Genomic DNA, 23,670 nt, shown 5'->3' with positions numbered 1-23,670 from the left:
CCCCCTCTGACCTATCACCTTCTCCCTCTCATTCATCCACCTATCTCCTTTCTCAGCTACCTTTTTCCAAACCCCACCCCTTCCCATTTCTCTCGGCCCTGACCCACAAGCCTCATTCCTGATGGAGGGCTAATGCCTGAAACGTTGATTCGCTGCCTCTGCTGCCTGACCCACCGTGCTTTTCCAGCACTATACACTCGACCCTGATCTCCAGCATCTGCAGGGCTCACTTTCTCCTAACTAGCTTTTTTTTAGCCCTTAAGGATATTTGAATATTTTTGCCTCAGTAACTGTTGTGTTGATGCCCAAAGTAGAGCCTGTTTTGGAAGTTTTGTCAGGCATGTGGCTGAACTAATGCAGCTGACTTCATGTTAACCACTGCCTCTACACTGATACTGGAGTGCCTATCCTGCCATTGGGTTTTGCAGAATTTTGTAGAGGCATTGCTAATAATGGATTTTCTAAGGAATTTCAACTTTATACAGAAGGGCAGATAGCACTAATGCACTTAGGCCATAATGGTCATGCTGGAATTTGAGGTCTTATTACCCAAAAACTGGGCCTTTGATAGCCAATGACTATACTAGAGGGGACATTGACAAATGAAGCTCAATATCTGCTCTCCTAGAAAGGAGGCTCCCAAGGTGTGGAAATTGGTCTGTGCTGCTCAGTGGTTTGCCATGGATCTTGGTAGCCAGAGGGCAGTGTGCAGCAGAATCAGGCTGATCGAGGACTTGTCCTCTGAAGGTTTAGCTTAAAGCCCATTTTACTGATACGCACTTTGAATGCATCAGTGGTCCAGGCTCAGTCTAAGTGCACCTGCAAGTGTTATCTGCATAATTTGCTCACTCCAAGATTGGGATGGTCTTACTAGAGAGACTAGTTGAAAATATTTGCTTGTGCTGAAGATAAGTTTTTTTTTACTCCAAGAAGTTTAGTTACTGCTGGTGTGAGATTGAAGGGTAGCTTGGGAGGCAGATTTTGGAAAGATGCAGATGTGTTTTCATGGGTGACTTTGACTTCCCTAATATTGATTGGAACTTAGTTCAAATAATTTGGATGGAGCAGTTTTTTTTGTCAAGTGTCTAAAAAGGGTTGCTGACTCTATGTAATAGACTGACTATAGGGAGGCCATATTGGATTTGGTGCTTGACAATGAACCAAGTCAAGGTGTCAGTTTGAGGGATAGCATTTTGGTGATAATAATCACCACTCCATGCCCTTTCCCATACCATCTGCTCCTCTCTCACTCACTCTCCGCATGAGTATAGTAAAGTATTTATTTGGGGGGGAGGGGTGGAATTACAATGCTGTTAGACAGGAACTTGGGTGCCTAAATTAGGAACTGGTGTTCTTGGAAATGTAGAGGTTTAGGAAGCACCTGCTGATAGTGGGACAAACCTGTCCAGTACTAAGGCAAGGAAGGACTGGTCGGTTGAAAGAATCTTGTGTGACAACAGTTGTGGAACATCTCCAAGAGGAGGAAGAAAGCTTGCTTCAGGGTGCAGAGGCAAGGATCTAACAGGGCTCTAGACGGTTAAAAGGTAGCCTGGAAGGAACTGAAGAATGGACTATAGCTAGAAGGGGGACATGAAAAAGCCATTGCAGGTAGGATTAAGGAAAGCCCTAAGCTGTTCTCTATTTGTGAGAAATAAGAAGATGGCCAATCAGGGATAGTTGAGGGAACTTGCTCCTGGAGTTGGAGGTAGAGGAAGTTCTTAATGAACGCTTTGCTTCAGTATTCACAGCTGAGAGACCCCTTGACATTTGAGGGCAGCGTGAAATAGATTGATATGCCAGAGCAAGTTGATGTTAGAAAGGAGGGAGTACTGAAAAACGTAAGGAGAATAAATCCACTGAGCAGGATGGGATATGTCCTCAGTTACTACAAGAAGCAAGGGAAGAGATTGCTGTGCTACTGATTACCTTTGTGTCCTCACTGTCCACTGGAGGAGTACAGATGATTGGAGGGTGGTAAATATTATTCCCTTGCTCAAGAAAGGGAGTGGGGATAATTGAGAATTATAGACCAGTCAGTCTTGTGTTTGTGGTGGGCAAATTAATGGAGTGGATTCTGAGACAGGATTTATGATTACTTGGAAAAGCATAGTTGATTCGAGATGGTCAGCATGGCTTTGAGGGGCAGGTCATGCCTCTCAGGTCTTGCTGAATTCTTTGAGGATGTCTCCAAACACTTTGAATGTAGAACAGTGGCTGTGGGGTACATGGATTTTAGCAAGGTATTTGGTAAGGTTCCCCATGGCAGGCTCATTCAAAGTAAGGAGGCATGGCATACAGGGAATCCTATCTGTCTGGATACAGAGTTGGCTGGCCCATAGACAGGGTGGTGATAGATGAAAAGTATGCAGCTTGGAGCTCTGTGACCAATGGTGTTCCACAAGGATCTGTTCTGGGATCTCTGCTTTGATTTTTATCCATGACTTGGATGAGGAAGTGGAAGGGTGGGTTCATAAGTTTGCCGACAACATGAAGATTGGAATTATGGATACTGTGGATTGCATTATATATGGATAGGTTGCAACAAGGCACTTGACAGGATGCGGAACTGGGCTGATGACAAGCTAAATTCAACCTGGAAAAGTGAGGTTGGAAGTGTGATTTTGAATGCAGGATACAGGGCTAAAGACCAGTGTCTTGGCAATGCAGAGGAACCAAGGGATCTTGGGTCCATGTCCATAGGTCCCTCACAGGTGCCACCCAGGTTGATAGGGGGGTTAAGGTGAATTGAGTTTGAGCTGAGAGGTTATGCTGCAGCTCTACAGATTCAAATAGAGTGCAACCACACTTGGAATATTGTGTTCAGGTCTGGTCACCTCATTATGAGAAAGATTTGGAAACTTGAGTGGGTGCAGACGATGTTACCTTGACTGGAGGGCATGCCGTATGAAAACATTGAGGGAGCTAGGGCTTTTCCCATTGAAGGATGAGAGGTGACTTGATAGATGTGTACAGATGTTGAGGCATAGTGGATAACCAGAGGCTTTTTCCCATGGCTGAAAGGTGTTTGCATTAATCTTCCCTGTGGCAGACAAGAGAGATCTGTCTGTAGTTACTATAGTTGGTCTCATTCCCCCTATTTAAAGATCATGAGGTGCCCTCCTACTTCCAGGTGAGGATTTGTATTTGTATCAAGAATGCTTGTTTTTTTTCTACCATATTTCAGCAGTGATTCCATTTGCATTGGTCGTCTTGTTGGTCCTTGGCTGTCAGACCATTTCAACCTTAAATTGATCTAGGGTTGTGCTGAGGTGGTGGGGGTTTGCTTGCTGTGGAATGTGATTTGAAGGCATTTGTTGTGAAGAATTGAGTCTTTGAGGACTTCCTCCTAGGTGCTCTTCAAACGAATTCTGGCTGCCTGTCTGACCTTGAATGTCACTTTTTTGGTCTTGGCACTCTGGAGTAGCACCCTTTTGGGTGCTTAAGACACAAATGGTTTTGACTGCACCAAAGAATCCAGGTGATTATGGCTATCAGTGATGGATTTCTGTGTTCTTTCAACCTGCCATCTGTTCTCTTAGGTATTTTGAGTCTTGGCCATGTTTTTGCCTGTAGATGTTCTAGATCAGGAATAGCTTGTATTGTAGTAGCCCCTGGATTTTTTTGGTCATTCACTTCCTTTGTCTTAATGTTCCCCTGGTGGTGAACCTTGTGTTGAATGTGTGGGGTTTTAAGGAGATCGGGCATGTTTGTTGAACAAAACTACAGATGTTGGAAATGCAAAACGAAATCAAAACTGATCAGTGCTAATATCAAGTGTGGGCTTTTTGTCATGTATTTGGTCTCTAATACAATGGAGTTTACGACCAGGCTATGCTTTAGGCATTTTGCCAGGAAGATTCCATGAGTCTTTACTACTTTTTTGCCCTGTGCCAGTCACATTTCTGGATATCCATATCTCTTCAAACTCTGACACTAAAATCATGGAGAATCATCGTCTTCCTTGGGACATTGGCCACTGATCAAGATTGGAATAAAATTCTTCTTTGGCTTCATCCACTGTTTGTGGGGTTGGGTGATATGCACTGATGCTCTGGGTTAGTGTGAGCTGAGTAGTTGTGAACTGTTCAGTTATCCCAAGTATGTGTGGTGAAGTGATAAATTAGTTCAGTGTTGATTTGAAATTTAACTTCATGGAGTTGGTGTCCTTCCTCTAATTTATTTCCAGAGTAAGATGTATATGATATCTTTTTCTATGTTGTGCTGACCATTATCTGCTCACTGCCTTTAATCAGGGCAGCAATATTGATGCAATTGCATCCACAGGGTTTTAATAGTGTGACATTCAGGACTGTCATGTTGGGCCTGTCCAGGAGGGTCCTATGTTGTAGGAATAGCCAAGATGGTTGGAGACCCGGCCCTGTTACATGGACCAACAACTCCCTTCTCCTCCCTGTCTTCCAGCTGCTGCCATCACCAGTGATATTCTACTAGTCTACAGGATATCATCTCAGAATGGAGAGGATGCTTCATATAATCAGTAACATTTGCAAGCACTTGCAGCATCTGCCACAGCAATAATGGACTTCACAAATTGTGTGAGATCTGCCCTGCTACATGTTTGTTTTGGTTCTTGATTTCACAATCCAAGTTCTGGACCTGCCCTCCCCTGCTGTTTTGAACTGTCCAGCTCAAACTCTGTTTCTCTCACAGCCAATGTAGGAAGTCAATCATCTGTTTATACTTCAGGCACTTGCCTATGACCCACTTGTATATTCCTTTTGGTCACTTTTTTGTTGTTCCCCTCTAGTGTTCTGTCATGACCACAATCATTTGAGGCCAGGGCATTAAGGACAACTCATCTGTATTCAAAATACTGTCATCCAGGGGCCATGTGGTGCCTGGTTTAATGTCTTCCCTGACAGTGCAGCATTCGGTTGGTATAGCTTTGTGTTGATTTTGAACAAAAATATCCTCATCTACTTGAGAGGGCCACTGACTGAGTTATGTGGGAATGAACACGAATGATTTGTAGCTCCTCTCCCTGGATTGGAATGCCTTTAGGTGTTGTGGTTAGAAACCTGTAGACATTTTTAGTGCAACTATGAGCAGTTGCAAGTATACCTGTATATGTCGGATTGTGCATTCTGGAAATCTTTAACTATCCTAAATCTGATTTTCGCAACAACTCAGCCATTCAAGGCAGAATGAGCTGCATTCTGGAAAACTTATTGGAGTGCTAATCAAAGCAAATGGCAGCAGCTAATGGGAGATGATATTTAAAGTAGTCTGGCTTTCTCTGGTTTGATGGGTTCTTTTGTTTTTGTTTTGGTGCATATTTGTCTTATCTAGTTAAGTTGGAGCAGAGCCTTAACTCTGTCTTGTACCTCGCCTGAAATTTGATGTAGCCCCATTTTAAATGGACCTTTTGGGATAGAGGTAAGATGTGGGCATTTGTTTTTTAACCCCACTATATTGCCCTGCATGGTAAGAATGGGCATAGTTGCACTGCCACTGATATTTGATCCTTGTAGTTTGGCAAGTCACTGGTTTGAAGTGCTGATTTGAACATAACACCATTTTAAAATTGAAACCTTCTCTGATTCACATTTGAATTTGGGACAATAGCCTGAATCAGTGTTGTAATTCTGTCAGATCACAGATGTCTAAAATCACTAAGTTGCACAAAATGTCAGCTGTGATAATTGTTTCCTGGTATCCCTGGACTGCAATTTTTAAACCACTTGATTTATGTAAACTGGTGCCAAATGAGCAGTTCTTGCAAAAGCTGAATTTTATCTCTTGAGCATTTGTGCTTTGATTAAGGATCACTGCCAGCATTCAAATAATGAGGTGGAGTGCAGAAATTATTTCAACTTCAGTAAAACTGTTTTTACAACTTGAAAAGCACTTGTTTTAATTGGGTATAAGTCACAAGTTACTTTGTAGGTTTAATGTTTTATTGTTTGAATTTCCAAAAGCAGTTTGATCAAAACTATTTACTATGTTTGACTTCCCTCCAATCTCCTGGCTTAGTTTCTTTTGGCCTTTCATTCCATGGGATGTGGATGTTTTGAATTTTGTCTTCACTTAATTGCTCTTGAAAAAGTGGTCATAAGCTGCTGTCGTGAATTGCTGCGTCCTCTTAGATGCACCACTGCATTATTGTAGGGTTTTCAGGTTTGGGCAATAGATTGGATTTTTGCTACGAAGGTAGGTCTATCAGGTTGGGGAAAAATTTCCAGGTCTTGGCAAATCCTCATTTTTGCTCTACTGGGGAGTGATCAAACCTGATATGCCACCTCTGGAGGCATTTTAAACATGGGCAAATGCAGAGCCAGGTGAGTGAGGCCAGCTTGGTTTCGCTTTCAAAAAGTATTCACCTACCTGCCCCAGTAGGTAATCAATGCAGAATGTCAGTTCTGGTGTCTAGGTTAATTTCAAGTAAACAATTCCTATATTTTTGGACTTTGTGCCGTGTTTGCTGTGATAAAGAAGCTGCTTGGGGTGTTTTTTAGTGAATCTAATGAAATTAGTTTTTTTCAATTGAGCTGGTTTTAATCTTCTGATTTAGTCTTCCAGATGACTACAAGTGTGGGAAAGCTCTGGGACCAGTTGAATCACTCCAGGAGCATCCAACTGATCCAGATAAGATCCTGATCGGCTATAGCAGAGGCCTAGTGATACTTTGGGGCCAGGTGACACGGTCTGTGGCGAATCTGTTTCTAGGCAACCAGGTACCTGTATCAGAGGCATGAGATAATCTACTGTTCATTTTTTCTTTAATTTTTGGGCTATTTGTACAGGTCATAAGTTGGGTTGACTACTATCTCATTACTACTCGGGATCCATTTCCAAATCTCCTGGAATTCAGCCCTAGTAGGGCAATCTGTGCATGCTCAGTCCATAAGATCAGACACAGGAAATTTACATCAACTGTGGAGGTACAGATTCTCATCAGTCATGAGATCTGTATGTGCAGGGGTCCATCTGGTTTTGCAATTAGTACCACTGAGTTTATTAATTTAGTTGCAAAACTGGCTAATATCCCAGCTTTAATCTGGAATTGGAACTGTGTACTCAATCCCAACACAAATGCATATTCGCAACATAAACAGTAACTTTCTCCCCTCTCCTTAAACCTATAACGTCTAGTTTTGGACTCTCACCCCAGGGAAAAGATTATGGCTATTCACCCTTTCCATGCCCCTAATGATTTTAGCAACCTCTCTAAAGTCACCCCCAGCCTCTAACACTCTAGGAAAAACAACCTCAGCCTATTTCCCCCTCTCCCATTAGCTCAAACCCTCCAACTCTGGCAATATTCTTGAATCATTTCTGAATCCTTTTCAAGTTTCACAACATCCATCCTATAATGGGGAGATCAGAGTTGAAAGTAGGATTCCAAAAGTGACCTAACTAATATCCTGTATAGCTGCAACATGACCAACCAACTTCATGCTTAATGCACTGATCAATAAAGGCAAGTGTATCAAGTGCTGCCTTTACTATCCTATCTCCCTGTGACTTCACTTTCAAGGAACCATGAACCTACACTCCATGGACTTGGTTCAGTAACACTCCCCAGAGTTTACCATGAACTGTATAAGGCCTGCCTTGATTTGCCTTTCCAAACTCAGCGACTCCTGTTTATCTAAATTAAACTCCACCTGCCATTCCTCTACCCACTGGCCCATCTGATCAAGGTCCTGTTGACTGAGGTGAAATCAAGTTACTGACAACCAAAGAGTGGTGGAATATCTTCTAGGTAACCTTAATTTTAGATGAAAATTGAACTAGTTCGTAAGCTTTGGAAAATGATCACAGTTCAGCTTCTTGGGGGGTTTACCAGTTAAAATACTGCAATGCAGAAATTTTAGGTTCTGAATTCAACCAAGGGGAGATGAGAGGCTTGCAGACTCAGGTTTCTTCCACTTTCCGAGCTTTTGGAAACAAGACCTGAGGGTGGCTGGGTAACCATCAGCACACGGCCTCATGGGCCAGGTTTTTTTCTGGTAATGGGGAGTGGGGGTGGGAGGGTTAACCCTCCTTGTCTCCCTAAAGCATTGCTTGGTTATTTCCAAAGTCACTTTACTTCCTGTAATTACCGAGTGGATTCATAGTCCATGTTAGACTGATGTCATTTTTCAAGAAACAGTTCATTGTAACTTGAATAATGTCTAAATTGTTCAATATATTCCAACCTTGTTCAGTACATAACTCTATAGATTTGGATTCCTGATGAAGGGCTTCTGCCCGAAACGTTGATTTCGCTGCTTGTTGGATGCTGCCTGAACTGCTGTGCTCTTCCAGCACCACTAATCTAACATTCCCAATAACCTGTCCACTTCAATAAATATTTAAATTGAGTCCTGCTCCAACCAAGCTTTTTTTAAAAAAAGTTACTTCTTCATACTTTTTCTTTCAAATCCCTCCATGATCTTTTGCATGTGTGCTCCTGATCTTCACAATCTGTTTCTCCAACACTCTGATTACTTGATTTACTGATACCTTTGTCTCTCTCTGGGCTTTGGAATTCCCTTCCTAAATAGCTTTACCTTTCTTTCCTCCAGACTCCTTGAAAACTACATAATTGGGGCATTCTTTTTATTCAAGTCATATTCTGGTCAGCTGTTGACTTTTTCCAATACAATAGTGTACTGGAAAAATACAGTCCCAACTTTTTTTCTCTCCTGCTATCTCCTGAACTGGAAAGTTTTCGTATGCTTTACTTATCTCCCTTTCCCTCATTCTCACATGGCCTATTTTCAACATTTTGACTCCCTCAACTTTACTTTGTTCTTGGAGTAGACTGTCTGTCTGCAAATATTGATTGTGTAAACCCATTGACTCCCTCAACTTAGCTTTTTTGACTGTAACCCCCCCCCCCCCCCCCCCCCCCCACTCCCTGCCTGTTTCCTGTAAGGACTGTATAATTCTGTCCAGCATTTCCATTGCTGTATGTAATTCTGTTTCCAAGTCTTCCCCTGTTTGGCAGTTTAGCCACCGTTTTGATGCCTTTCATGATGCAGTGTTCTTTTGTCATTGCTACTGACTCTTGGGCATGATTTCAATCTCAGGAAACTCAATTTGACACATGCCACCTCCCATTGCTCGTGCTTCAGCTGTTTTTCTTTCTCCCCCCTCCAAACAAGCATCTGCCTCCTTACTACCAGCATTGTCGACCTCTATGTCCATCCCATTTCCTATGGTTTAGTGTGGGAAGCAAGAACAACTTATTCAAAGGCTCATCTATTTCCAACAATGCAAAACTCCTCCTTTGAAAACATTTGAAAGCAGAGGGAAAGGGCCATTCCTTCCATAGCTTTGAACATTCTTTAAAGATGTGCTGTCCTCTTCCGGTACAGAAAATGCACAATCTGCCTCTTCACCACTCACTCTACTATTCTAAACATCGAGCATTTTTTTGTGTTGTACATTTTGGGTTGGCATGCTGTTTGCTATTCTACCTTTTGCAGACATCAAATGAAGGCTGAATGATCACTGCTGAACTGTAGTGGTTAGCAAAATAATGAGCCTGTGCTATACTTGCTGTTTTAATTGCATAACTTGAGTTTTTGCTATGTTCAAACTAAGCTCAGTAAGACATTTAAGGTACTGCACATCTTTTGGATACTTTTAAAGATTCTGAAGTTGACATGGAACTCAGTATCTACTTCCCAATACAGCTACTTCTCCCATTTTTCTAGATAGCAAATAGTCGTTCTGTTGTTGCCTTCTAAAGTTTCCCAACCACCAGCTTTTAGAATCTTATTTACTGCACTGGCCATTCGATCCAAATTAATGGCAGGGTTAATATCCATGAATTTGCATCCCTTTTCTTTCTTGTTTATCTAGCCTTTCAATGTTTGTTTTTCACCTCCTCTGTTATAGCTGATTTAAGGAATATCAGGAGTACAAATTGCTGACTTTGCTCGTATTGGTAGTAATGTAGCCCAACTGGTCATTGCACATTTAATTGAAGCCTATAGAATTTCACTGTCTAAAATCAATCTACTGCAACAAATTTTGTCTTCCAGTATCAGGTGTATTCCTCAAGGAGAAGAAAATCCCAAATATTATATACAAGCCTTTTCAAGGAGACTAAAACTTAGTCAGCTCCAAGCTGGAACTGTCCCTTTTAAATGTTGGTCAGTTTGTGATTGGAAAGCTTTCTTTATTAAAGCAGCATGGAATAAGAATGCATTTGTTTCTACAGCCCATCTGCTGCAATACCAAACTCTAGCCAGTTTAATCTCCTTCCTTTTGTTTGCCAATTCCACTCATCCTAAAGGCTCCAGGATTAAGATTCCCAACTATTGCATGTGCAACCTTGAAGTATAATTAGGAAGTAAAGGAAAATGATCTGATTTTGTTCAGTGGGTGTGTGGCTTAGTTTTGCAATATACTTGCCAAGAGTCATATTTTCCACTGTCCTGTTTTATTTAGGTCAGTGAGGCCAGTAGTTGCAATGCTGTACAATGCATGGTGCTGGTTAATGACTGAATTGTTATCTTGCAGCAGCTCGAGAGCATAAGCTGGGAAAGGAGCAGCAGGACGTTTGTTACATCTCACAGTGATGGAGCCTACATGGTATGGCCAGTCAACAGTTCAAAGTGTAAGACTCAACCCCTCACCTCTTCCATACCTTACGGTGAGTACAACAGGACAAGATACAAAGTGCTCACTTTTACATGCTATCTTACCCAGTTGATGGTAAGAAGAATTAGTTGGTTTAAATCTGTTGTTTTTCTTGGATTAGAAACAGCTTTTTCAAGACTGTAACTCCTCTGTCTTGAACAAATAAGAACATGGAGATTACATTCAAGCCCTGCATTCAAGAATGAATAAATGTGAACTGAATTCGGTTCCTTTTAAATTGTGTGGGAGGAGGTTATGAAAGCTTTGAATATATTTCCCATTGAAAAGCTGGGGATTACTGCCACTGCAGCTGGTTCTTGTCTACAGTTGAATGGCTGTCCTGGACAAATGAGCTTTTTTACAGTAAGGGGTTGTTGAGGGAGGCAGCAGATTGACAAAAAGACATGATTTCTTGGAAGTAACGTGACTGTCTTGCAGAGATTCCCATACACTTGGCAATTCTCTTAAGGACCTCCAGACTCATTTGTATATGGCATTGCAAAACCTGGTAATACTTCATTGTAGTGGCTGCTTCCTGCTACTTATTCCACAAGTATCTTTATTCTTTTCTGAAAAGCAGTGTAGCTGTGTTTTCCTACAATGTTATGGCTTGCTTGTTGATTACTTTGCAACTAGCAAGTTCCTGCAGCTTTTCTGCATAATGCATTTTTCTTCAGATTTGAAAACATGAGCATAGTTTCATGTCTGAAAGTTACACTGGCATATGATCAAGATTCGTTTGCTGGAAGGAGTGCATATATTAAAGGGAAGTGCTTTTGGTGGCTCAGTGCCTGTGGAAGGTGTTGAAATGTTGTCCTAATTCAGTTGGACTGTGTAGCTATAGCACAAGTGGGCCACTGGGGAGCAATGGAATTTCCTGTAGCTTTCCAGGTTACAGTTTTTTGGAATGCCTCGGACTATGTTTATTACTTGTCATTCTCTGTTCTGCTGTAATAGGGTTCCCACTGGATCATATGAAATAAAAATGGATTTCTGCCTGTTTGCAAAAGATATGGGAAGTATTATTCCTTGTCATTCTTTTCTGTTCCACAAGGATCAACATTTTTGTTTGATCATATAAGTTTGTACTTTGGACTCTCCCTATCATCTCTCCTCCTGAAATAGATGACTCTGCATTAGTACTGTTTAATATGATTCCTGTTGTTCCTTTTGTTCCTTAGATCTTCGGTACATGTATCCCAGAGTCCGAAAATTGAATGTGGTTTCTGAACGTGGTTTGTCTTTTCCTCAAGATGGTCTTGCTTAAATCTATTTTAGTACTACCTGATTCTTGCCATTTCCCCTTGTGGGCCTTGCTTTTGCCTGAGAGTTTGGTGATACCCTGCCACTGCAGCTGTGTCTAGCCTCATTATAGGTGGGCTGCACAGGCTGTAACTGAAATCAACCCTAGCTACGAAGTGCTGAGCAGACTCTGGTTTCTCATTTGCTTTAGCTGATTCCATGGGAAGGCGTAAATGCTGGGTTAGAAAGTCTGAATTGGAGTAATTTTGACGTTCTAAAAGTACTTTTTCAGGAACTTTTGTCACATTGATTCCATTACACACGTTACCAGAATGTTGTCTTTTATTTTCTTGGTGAATAAGTGTGTTTTCTTTCCTTCAGGTCCATTCCCTTGCAAAGCTATCAATAAAATACTTTGGAGAACATCAGAAACGGGGCAAGTATCATTTTTGACCTAAAGTCAAAGCACCAGCATGTGACTTTCTCATGCACTTTAATTTCTTGCCCTTCGAAAGACTGAAAATAGAATGGATATGTACCTTACTGTGTGGTACTGTGCCAGCAAGGGTATTTTCTTTGGAAAATCTCATGCTTATGCTGACCTATTTCTCTTTTTGAAACAGCTGAATAAACACTGCCCACTGCTGCCCACCCCACCAAACATTTCCTCCTTCCTCCTACACACAAGCACCATTCCCCTGTAGGATTGTGCTGATCTGATGCCATAGGTGCTGCTTGTGGTTGAGGCCAGGGAATTCCTCAGATCATCCCAACCTAGGGCAGAATTAGTTTGCTTTTGGAGGCTAGGAGGCCATGCATTTAAGGGGGGGGGGGGTGGCATACCCAGGCCCTGCTCCCTTTCTCCAGAGTTGTTTACAGACAGGAATGCCCATGGTCAGTCTGCCTGCCCTATAACCTGCCTTTTAATGTCCAATTAAGGACCACTTGTAGCGGTCAACTGGCAAACAGGTCAATATCTGTTGATGGAAGGTTTTGGTCTAAGGCACTGTTTGATCAAAGGAATGGCTATCAGGCAGCCTGCTTGGACTGTCTCCAGTTGAAGAATGCAATCCCCATTCCAAAACTAATTTGCTAAGTTTAGTCCTGGGTCCTCTATGATCCTAAAACATGGGGAATTGCTCTTCAGTCAGTAGCTGTGGGTTGGTTGGCAACTCTTTGCTACAAAGTACTTGTGCCCTAGGGTCTTGATTCCAGCGTAAGACCTGCAAGTGATCTTGCTTGCATGATATGTGAATCAACAGGACTTTTCTGGAAGAGCCAGCAGGGATTTTTTGATTCTCCAATTGGCTGCTGAGCCCCTGCTGACTCCAGATTCCATCCTGCATCTGCCCTAACCAGCTTTAGTAGGAAAAAACCAAAGCATCTTATATTTTAAATGGGAAAGATTACAAAACACTTATGTAGAGAGGTTGGTATGTCTTGGTACATGTAACATCCAAAGTTAGTATGCAGATACAGCAGATTAGGAAATCAAATAAAATGAGTTTATTGCCAGGGGGATATGTAAGTAGGGAAGTTTTACTATATCTATGCAGAGACTTAAGATGAAATTTGGAGTGTTATAAACAGTTTTGCATTACCTATTTTGGAAAAAAGATCTAATTGTTTTAGAGTTCAGAAAGTTTATTCACCTCCTTGGGATCAAGGCTTCCCTAGTGAATAAAGATTAAACAGGTTGGGCCTATTGAAGTTTAGAATGTGAAGTGATATTGAAATAGTTGCTGAGGAAATTGGGTGGGTACCTGGAGGAGTGCTCCCTGTTGTAGGTGGGATTCAAACTTGGGCACCACCATTTTAAATAGTCTCACCTTGATCATTGATCTCAGTTATACTCTGTTCACAACCAGAAACTCTTGCTTGATGAATGGCACTGCCTTCAAGGCTCAGACGACCTGGAAGTAGGAAGAAGCCATTTGTTCCGATATCTTAAAATAACCTGTGCTAAGGCATGCGTTGACTAACAGTTGCCCTTCGCAGCCCTAACTACCTCAAGACTGCAAGGGGAAACTGCAGAAGGTGTCATGATTCGGCCTTGTTCTATGCCTTGTTGCTGCCTCCGGATGGGAGATATCAGCAGATTATTAGAAATGGTACTTGTGCTTGGGAGAGGCCCCATGCTATTCTTGATTTTTAATTTTGTATTTGCTTTTGTCTAGGAGCCCTTTTGTAATCTTTAGTGGTGGGATGCCAAGAGCCAGCTATGGGGACAGGCATTGTATCACCATAATGCAGGGCAAGGTCCAAGTAACATTGGACTTCACTTCACGAGTGATAGACTTCTTCACTGTGCATAACATTGACCCTGAACAAGGTAATGATCTCTTTCTTTAGATGCAGTTTGAGGCTAAATGCCTGTTTGTTGGGCAGGAGAGAGTTGAGCTAGTGGTGGGTTGTATGGTGTGAAGGAGCTGGAATCTTTGGGTGGATTGTTAATGTGCAGGGGAATTTTGGGCTGTGCATCTCCAGTTTGCACCGAGGCATGTGTGATTAGAAAGTTGATTCCCATTAGTGAGGGGAGTGCTTCCCAGGTAAGTGTGATTTGTAACATTTTTGTTGAAATGGAATTAATAAGGTAATGGAAATTCATGGAGTGTCAGGAAGACTGGAAACGGAGGCTAAGCAATGCTTTGTGTCTGACCTGCACTTTTTATATACCAGAGCATTTAATAAAGAATGTTCTAGGCCAAAACTAATTGTACTAAAGTTGTAATTCAGGGGTGTACTTTGGTCAGAAAACTGGTAGCTAAATGCTAGTGATTTGGTGTCTTTTATGCATTTCCAACCAATGCAAATAGTGATTGTGAAGAATTGACTTTATTTGCTTGCAGAGTACGACAACCCCACAGCTCTTCTAGTTCTGGTGGAGGAAGAACTGGTGGCGGTGGACCTACAGACTCCAGGTTGGCCCACTATTACTCCACCTTATCTTGCACCACTTCATTCCTCTGCCATCACTTGTTCCTATCATATTTCCAATATCCCAGTCAAACTTTGGGAGAGACTTCTCTGTGCAGGGAAGCAGCAGAACCCTCCGCACTCAGCAGTGGTGAGTAACCAAAACAACCAAAAAGAACTTGGCTAAAGCATGGACTTTTTTTCTAAACCACTTGATATTGTTACTATAATCTTGTCTAAAGATAGTTTGAGCTCTATGTACAGACCAAACTATAGAAGCCAATTTTTGCTGGGATGTTAAATGACTGTTAATGCCACCTCAAATAGCTATGATGGACTTGTCCCAAGTTTTGGGGTGGTACTGCACAATTTAGACCAATGGTACTAGGCTGATTGAAGTCTTGCAGATTTATTAAATTCTATTGTTTTAATCTAATTCTTTTGAGTCAAAGAACCAAAAAAATGCATCACAGGGACAGGCCCTTTGGCCCACCAATACTGCACAAATGCATGATACCTTTCTAAATTTAAAGCCTTTGCCTCTTTGTAGTCTGTGTTCCCTAATCACAATCTGTCAAGATGCCTAAATGTTGCTATTGTATCTGTCTCCTCCACCTCTGGCAGTGCATTTCAGGTACTTAACGCCTGTATACAAATGCCCCTCTCAGCTTCTTTTAAACCAAACCTTCTGTGACTTAAGTTTGTCCAGTCTCTCAGGAAATGCCCTCCAAGCCAAGCAAAATCCCAATAAATATTTTCTGTACCCACCTCTTTTCCTCCTTTTCCCGCCCCCCCCCCCCCCCCAAAAGCCTCCACATCAGAACTGTACACCATATTCCAAATAATGTATAACTAAAATCCTAACACTAATGACTTGCCCATGTTGAGTGGGGCACAGTATAAAAATTGGCAAGTATGCCATTTGTTTCTTGACCACCTTTTTGTTTACTTGTGTCACCACTTTCAGGGAACTATGGACCTGTACCCCAGGCCCCTCCACTACTTAACATTAAGTTCTGCCATTTACTTCCCTCCTGAATTAGATTTCTCAAAATACATAACCTTGTATTTGGCTGGTTTAAATTCCAACTGCCATTTCTTTGCCCAAATTTCCAGCCTATCCTCACTATCTGCAATTCCCCCAGTCTGTCATTTGCACATTTAATAATCAGGTCACCTATAGAACACCAATGGTCTCCAGCTCCAGTCTGAAAAACATGATTGCACTGCTACTCGCCATTCTGACAAAACCAGTTCTATATCCATTGTAGCAGTTCCACATGGATCTCATGTGGCTTCACCTTTGGTAATAGCCTGCCATTGGAACCTTGTCAACTGTGACTAAAGAGGATGCAAAGATGACCAGGCCCCAGCAGGGTCTTCCCTCTGCATTCAGGGATCAGTCCCATCAGGTCCTGGGGTCTTGTCTCCCTTATACTTCTCAAATCACTCAACGCCATGACTTTTTTTTAATATTGACATGCTATAGAATTTCAACATTCCCCCTCCTGAGACTCCATATCTGCTATGTTCTCCTTTTGTGAACACCAGTGCAAGGACCTCAGCTATATCCTCTGTCCACACACATTCCCTCCTTTGTCCTTGAGTGGACTTAACCTTTCCATAGCTACTCTTGCTCCTTGGATGTAGAAAATGTCCTTTGTAAAACAAGATTAAGAAAACCAAAGACGTTTCAAGGCCCCTTTTAACCCTTGCAACTACTTGTTTGTACTTTCCTGTTTTCCTTTGTATTCTGAGGGCTCTTGTCTGTTTTGGTTTCCTAAACATTGTTTGCCTCTGTATAACTAAGCTCTCAATTTCTCTTAGTCATTCAATGTTACTGGGTCTTGCCAGCCTTATCCATTTTTTTCACAGGAGCATGCTGGTCCTGAACTCTAATCAACTGGCCTTTAAATGATTCCCATATGCTAAATGTGGAATTTTCCTTGAACAGCCACCCCCCAATCTACATTCCGCAGTTTCTGAAATAAGATTTAGATATGTTTTGCATGTTTTAGCCCCTCCCTTAAACCTACAATATTCGAAGTCTGCCTTGCATTTCGTCAAAATGAATTTAAGATGCTTTCCATCTTTAATTGGTGTATTTGAAATATCACTTTTGGCTGCCATCAGTTCATGTATTTGGTGTTTTTTAATGTTAATTTGTTTAGGAGTGGCCAATTAATGGTGGGAAGAATTTGGCTCCAGAACCCCTCCATAATGAACTACTTTTAACTGGGTAAGGGATTTTTCATTTGTTCCATTTCATAGACACTTGGGCATTTGCTAGAAAGTCCTTAAATTGGATTGTACTGTTCCAGTTTTGCTTGGTTTACTTCTGTCGCTCTTGCCCCCAGCTTGTAATTTTCTCAACATCCTGCAGCTATGAAAGTCCTGTTTTTGCCCCTGTGGTCACTACATCATTTTGAAGTGGGAAGGATGCTCACCACAGCATCTGAGTACAAAAGGTGGGGTGTTGGAGGTGGTGGGCTGTGCATGAGGATAAAAGGGAAAGCGGCTCATGTGAAATTAGTAAAGGTGAAGGAATCGGCAAAGGGGAAAATAAAAGCCTGAGAAAGTGACTGGATTTTTTAATTAAATCCACTTGCACAATCAGAATCCGCCAGAGTCTGTGATCACTGATGGATTGCATGCTGTCTGACCTTTTTTTCTTGCCCTCATGGCAAAGCCAGTGGCACCTTGGTGAACCAGGGCTTATGGTGGGTGGTCCAGTGCAATCTCTTCCCACTTGTTGAGGTCAAAGGCAATCTTAAGTTTTTTTTTTCTCACAGGGTGGCTTTGAAATGTTTTGTACTGAGCCTAATGATCTTTGGCCATAAGTGTAGACAATGGCTGCTGCTTTGGTCAGGATTTCTGGAGGAGGCTTGTGTTAATGTGGTGATCCATCCAGGTAACTTGTAGGACCTTTTGTCAGCTGTGCTGAATGGTGTGCAGAGTTTTACTTGTTTTAGTGTTACATAGGTTTTGCAGTTGTAGAGGAGCATTGGAAGGAACGCTACCTTGTAAATTGCACTTTTTTGTCAATTGCAGATAATTAATGGAGACTTGTCTGAGCAGTTTCCCAATGGAGAAACTTTTATGATGGAACTTCTGTAGGTTTTCCAAGTCTAGTGTCATTGATTTGAAGGCACCTGACTACCTAAATAACTGGAGTGATCAGCTTCAGGACCATGTAGCTGTAATAGGAAATGTGATGTAAGCTGTGCCCAGTTTTTGCTGCAGGATGACATTCCTCTTAATGTTCAGAGGCAGCTCTGAGCTTTATTTGTGGAATAAAGGTGTCATTGACTAGGTGAACATCTATTAGATAAAAACGACTGCAGATGCTGGAAACCAGATTTTGGGTTAGTGGTGCTGGAAGAGCACAGCAGTTCAGGCAACATCCGAGGAGATGAACATCTATTGCTTGTCCATACTAGTCTCTCGGAGGTGAGCTGCTGCCTTGAACTGGTGCAGTGTTTGGGTGTAATAGTGCTGTTAGGAAAGGAGTTCCAGAACTTTGACTGAACAGCATTTTTTCTCCTCCAGTCAGGACCTAAGAACTTGCTGGTAAAGGTGTTCCCGTGGATCTTCTGCCCTTGAACTTCAGATAGTTGCACTTTTGTAAGGTGCTGTTAAAGGAATATTGATGAGTTGATGTAGTGCATTTTGAAGATTGTACACATGACCACTCAGTGGTGGATGGATTGAAAGTTTGAAGATAGTGGTCTTGAACTATTCAACTGGACTGCTTTTGTCCTGAATCATATCTAGCTTGTGGTGTTGGGGCTATATTCCATTAGATAAGTCAAGCTTGTTCCATTGCTCCTGTCTTGTGCCTTTTTGTAGATGTTAGACAGGTTATGGAGAGATAGGAAGGGAGTTGCTAGGTGTACAAAGTCAAGAACAGTGTCCAAATCATAGTTATGTCAGAGCCAGGAATTAGCAACAACTGGATTGCACAGGGTCCTGAGTAAGTTGGGCCTTCATTTAATTTGCAAGCTGCTGAAGCTTACTAGCTGTATAGGAAAGGCAAGCTAATTTAAATTTCTTACAATGAAACAACTATGTATTGCTTGTTTGATCTACCTGCCAAAAGCTCTGGTCTAAATTCCCTGTTGCTCAGTTTGTGACTACTTTGAGAAATATAAGGAACAACTTGTATTTATCACATGTTGAATGGTTGGAAGTGCTTTGCAGCCAATAATTTCATTTTGAAATGGAGTAGTTAGCGAATCATGACGACTAAGTAAATTTAAGACCATGAAGGAGGGTTGAGTCATGTGGGAAGTCATGGATCATAACAGCATCCTAGATGACATGTGCAGAAAGGGCTTAACTTCAAAAAGGAAATAGGGCAAGTCTAGACCCAACATGTTCACTTTCGAGTGAAATGTAGGAGCAACTAGCCCAGACAACCCTGGATGTCTAGGAACATCCAAATGTCTATGGATAAACAAAATACTCAGATTTTCCCCACCAGTATTTGAGAGAGATTCTAAAACAAATCAAGGGGTAGAGAATGAGTATGAGTAGGGCCCATGGGGACCTTGATAGGACATGAAAGGAGTACTTTGTATTTATTTTCACTTAAAGGATGATTTAGAAACAATTCAGAATGAGGGACTGAACCTAGAGTAGGCTACAATAGGAAGTGGAGTGGTATTGGAGTTTTGGCAAGCTTGAAAATGGACAAATCTCCCAAGTATGGAAGAGTTGCATCTGAGGTTGCTGTGGGAGGGGAGGGTAGTAAAGGCAGGAAGCCTCAATCTTGAAGTACATGAATGAACATTTGAAATGTCATAACACTTAAGGCTGTGTGCCACGTACTGCCAAGTGAGAGTTGTGTAGATATTCCAGTGCAGACACAAGCCAGGCAGCTTAATTTGTACGTGTGATGGAAAATTGCAGGAAAATTGCTGTTAGGTTACCCACAAAGACTCATGAAAATCACCAGGTTACTATCCACCTGATCAATTTTGTTTTTTTGCTAGGGCACTGAATGAACTCCTTTGATTATGTTTTTGAATAATATGTGGAACTTTGTGGCCACCAGAGGCAAACCTGGGTCTTGGTTTAAAATTGCATCTAATCACTTTCAGTTCTATTGCTAAAGCACTCCTCCTGTTCAAAACTGAATTCTCAGCTCAAACACTAGATGAAATAAAGTGCAAGTTCCTTTTTGACCCAATAGTTAAACTCGCTGATACATTCAGCTGATCTTGGCATCATTGTATTGGACTGTCTGCTATCCTATGAATATAGGAAGTCCCTATTGACTGGACTTGGTCTAGATTGCTATCTAGTGACTCCCATTGAACAAGCATATGGGAAAGTCTGGTTGCTACAGGCTCCTGATTTCTTTCCTGTGGCTGAACATGTATGAATGCTTTATTAACTGTACATTACTGGCTGCATGAAATACCTGGGTCCTGCCAATATCTGCTGAGCCTGAGCACAAATGTGCTATCAGGAGAAATTACTTAGTGCCGTACATATGGACTTAGTACTATTGATGTGGCCATGTGTTACACCTGACATATTGACTTCTCCACCTCCCTGATGCTGCCAGGCTTGCTGTGTTCTTCCATCTCCTGCTTGTCTACCTAGAGTTCTCTTCCACAGTTCCCAAAGGGCTTTTTAAAAAAAATCTGTCCAGGGAATTGAGTGTTCTGCATTCACTGTGATCTGCCCTGGTGTAGTGAGACAAAATTGGAATGTAATTACTAAATTTTTAATAAATCCTATTAGATGTATATCTAGTACAAGAATTACATGAGGATGCAATTTACTCATTGCTGCTTTTGTTCTCAGGCATGAGGATGGATCAGTCCGTTTCTGGGATGCATCTGGTGTGTCACTGAAATCTCTTTATAAACTGACCACAGCAAATATTTTCCAGACAGAGGCAGACCACAATGAAGGGTTTCCACAGTCTGGGGAGGAGGAGTGGCCTCCGTTCCGCAAGGTAACTTTTTATCTGGTTCAATTACAGGTGGTTCCATTTGAATCTGAATTTGCTTGTTTCTCATGCATTGGAAAGTATTAGCTAATGGGAAAATTTAAATTCTGAGCATTTTTTCCATTGCAGTAAAGAGCTATATTCTGAGGAGACATGGGTGAAGAGTAACTTTCCATTTCTCCGTGCCCAGTGTTGTGGTTAGGCCCCTTTTGTTCATTCCCATAAATCCTGGGTGGGAAGGAAACTGAACGGAAGTGCAGTTGAGTTTGCAAAATGAGGGAGGGGTGGAACCAGCCTGGATAAGTTATTGAAGATTGTGGGAATGAGCAAGCAAGTGGAGTCATATTTGGTGGTATATTGAGAAGGTCATAAGTGGAAAGCCTCAGTCCTCTCAATTCAATGCAAGTTGTTCCTGCAAGCCCTTTGAGATTTGATATACTGCTGACCAGCAGCATTTTGAGACCTGGATGAGCAACTCTATTTATTTTGTTTAAATTAAGCAGAGTTGTTCAATGGAGTGTATCTGTTCAATGGAGTGTATCTGTTATTACAAAACATTCTTAACAATTTAACAATGCAATATTTTGGGCAGGATCATTTGAGAAGTGGCTAATCTTTTGCTTTCTAACAATTTTTTTTAAAAAGTAGCCTTTGGTGCACACAGTGAAACTAATCATCTGAATAATTTGGCAAAAAGCATTCTATGGTCATTTGGAAAAAAAACTGTCCTCTCCTTGAATGAAATTGGATGTCCTCCTAAGATTCTGATGCTGGGTACAAAAATCATAAATTTCCATGGAAAGCAAAGATCCAAAAGGGCAATAGAACATGTGTTATCATTTGGTCCCTGACCTTATAAACAAATTCATTATTTCTTGTTTTAGTGGTTGTATCTGCCCCCTTGCAGGTTGGCTGCTTTGACCCCTACAGTGATGATCCCAGACTGGGAATTCAGAAAATTTCCCTGTGTAAATACAGTAGTCAGCTGGTGGTTGCTGGCACAGCAGGACAGGTAATTATCCAAATCTTCTGTTTTATAGCACACCGGTTGGTTAGTGAGTGTACTCATTGGACTCCTTTATTTAACGTTGTTAAATGCATGGTCTTTGAGTTAAGATGATGCCTGAAATTTGAGTCCATTTGATTCCCCTTTCATGACCAAGAGTTCTGATGTATCCTCATTTTTGAGCTGACAAATTGGGAGTCACTTGCTCCCCAAACATGAAAATAAAAATCTGGTCACTGTCTAAACTTGATGAATTTTTTTGAACAAAAGTAATTTAAAATTGCTCAGGTTGCATGTTATAGTTTTCACTTTGGACTGGTATGTACATACAGCTGATAGGCTATAAAATTGTTTTGTTTCAGACATGTGCCTTCTGCCCCAGGGTCATATTATGACTTAATTTTAAACTGGCTTCTAATGATCCTACTCAAGGTCATGGTGTGACTGTGGTGGGATATTGAATCTGGCTAATTATCAGCACTGGGAACTTTTTTTCCTCTAAAGAGCTTCTCCCTGGGTGGTCTACTTTGTGTGTCTCTGAAGTGAGCACTTGATGCTGACACTGACAATTACACATGGAAAGAAGTTTCCAACCTCCCAACACTATGCTGGAAATCGCTTCAGGTCAGGTAGTATCCATGGGCAGAACAAGCTAACATTTCCCTGATATCCCTCTGTGACCAAAATTGTCTGTCTTTAAAAATGTAATTAAGAAATGTTTGTTTTAATTCTCCCAGGTTCTAGTTATGGAATTCAATGATGAAAAGTCTGAACAAAAGATCAGCTTGTCTTCAGTTGACCTGCTTCAGGATCGAGAGGGTTTCACGTGGAAAGGTCATGAGAGGTTGATCCCAAAAAGTGGTCTTGTCAGCTTTGCATCTGGTTTCCAGCCCAGCTTCCTGGTTCAGTGTATTCCACCAGCTGCTGTGACAGCAGTGACTCTGCATACTGAATGGCAGCTTGTGGCATTTGGCACCAGTCATGGTTTTGGTGTCTTTGATTACTACAGACAGCAGGCAGTATTAGCCAGGTTTGTGCGAGTGTTTTCATGTAAATTGCATTCTTCCTCTTCTAAATTGAAGACATGGTAGTGAACAGAGCAAGGCTGCTTGCTGATGCCTTTGTAACTTTGTATTCTTCCTTGACAAATGGGGCTGATCATAGTGATAAATTGTCTGAGCAGCTTAGTTTTTAATCCCCAAGTTTCATGGCTTTCTGAAAGCTATCCCCAAAAAATTGATCATTGAGTATTTCTTTATGCTAATTTTTAGCTGTAATACTGTTGTGCTCTCGCTCCCACGCTCCCAAATATGATGACTGCTGCGTTGGAGGTTTCGAAAAACAGCCTGACCAGAGACAAGGGGTCTTCCACGTCAGACAGTTTTAAATTGTGGCAAATGGATCTGTGTCTTAATCTAATTCTGTGTAAATAAGGATGGCACTGAAAGATTTCAACTATTGGATCACGCAGGCCATACGTCTTCCTATTGGCTGAAATGTGTATCCTATAATACTACCATGCACTCTGTCAACACCTCCTGTATTTGTTGATCTAAGAAATCTCCATTTCCCTCCCCAGTTATTCCATTTGTTCAGCATCAATACAGGAAAGTTAAATCTCATTGTTCTGTATCCTAGATAATCCATTTCCTTCCTGTATTTTGTGCTACTTTGCAATTGAGATTTGTCAAGTTTTCAGTCCTGCAGATCAGAAACTCAGCAGTTTGATTATATTTATTGGGTTGGCAGGTGCACACTGCATCCGAATGATTCTCTGGCAATGGAGGGCCCACTCTCCCGGGTGAAATCACTGAAAAAGTCGTTACGTCAGTCATTCAGGAGGATACGAAAAAGCAGAGTGTCTGGGAAGAAACGGTTGACTCCTAGCAGCCCTGCCAGCAAGGTACTGCTCAAGGCGGGCAGACAATCGATTGTCTGTTCACTC

At 41.6% G+C, this 23,670-nt stretch overlaps 1 protein-coding gene across 3 annotated transcripts in view; it reads left to right on the top strand.

Moving 5' to 3' along the window:
- The window catches only part of llgl1 (LLGL scribble cell polarity complex component 1), a 95,453-nt gene that overhangs the window by 46,570 nt on the left and 25,213 nt on the right, over positions 1-23,670 (top strand). For 2 of the 3 annotated variants that reach the window (XR_011954931.1, XM_072559554.1), the window contains exons 6-15: positions 6,533-6,695; positions 10,480-10,612; positions 12,223-12,277; positions 14,019-14,173; positions 14,691-14,908; positions 16,929-16,996; positions 20,572-20,725; positions 21,627-21,731; positions 22,463-22,755; positions 23,475-23,628. Coding sequence is in view for 1 of the 3 variants with exons in the window: in XM_072559554.1 (XP_072415655.1) it covers positions 6,533-6,695; positions 10,480-10,612; positions 12,223-12,277; positions 14,019-14,173; positions 14,691-14,908; positions 16,929-16,996; positions 20,572-20,725; positions 21,627-21,731; positions 22,463-22,755; positions 23,475-23,628 (1,498 nt within the window). In the remaining 2 variants the exon portion in view is untranslated. The remainder of the gene's footprint in view (positions 1-6,532; positions 6,696-10,479; positions 10,613-12,222; positions 12,278-14,018; positions 14,174-14,690; positions 14,909-16,928; positions 16,997-20,571; positions 20,726-21,626; positions 21,732-22,462; positions 22,756-23,474; positions 23,629-23,670) is intronic. The other variant, XR_011954932.1, reaches the window with a different exon arrangement.

This window comes from Chiloscyllium punctatum, chromosome 40, assembly GCF_047496795.1.
Source record: "Chiloscyllium punctatum isolate Juve2018m chromosome 40, sChiPun1.3, whole genome shotgun sequence".
Taxonomy (NCBI): Eukaryota; Metazoa; Chordata; class Chondrichthyes; order Orectolobiformes; family Hemiscylliidae; genus Chiloscyllium; species Chiloscyllium punctatum.
The sequence above is the reverse complement of the archived record's forward strand: the minus strand, read 5'-3'. Positions and strand labels throughout refer to the sequence as shown.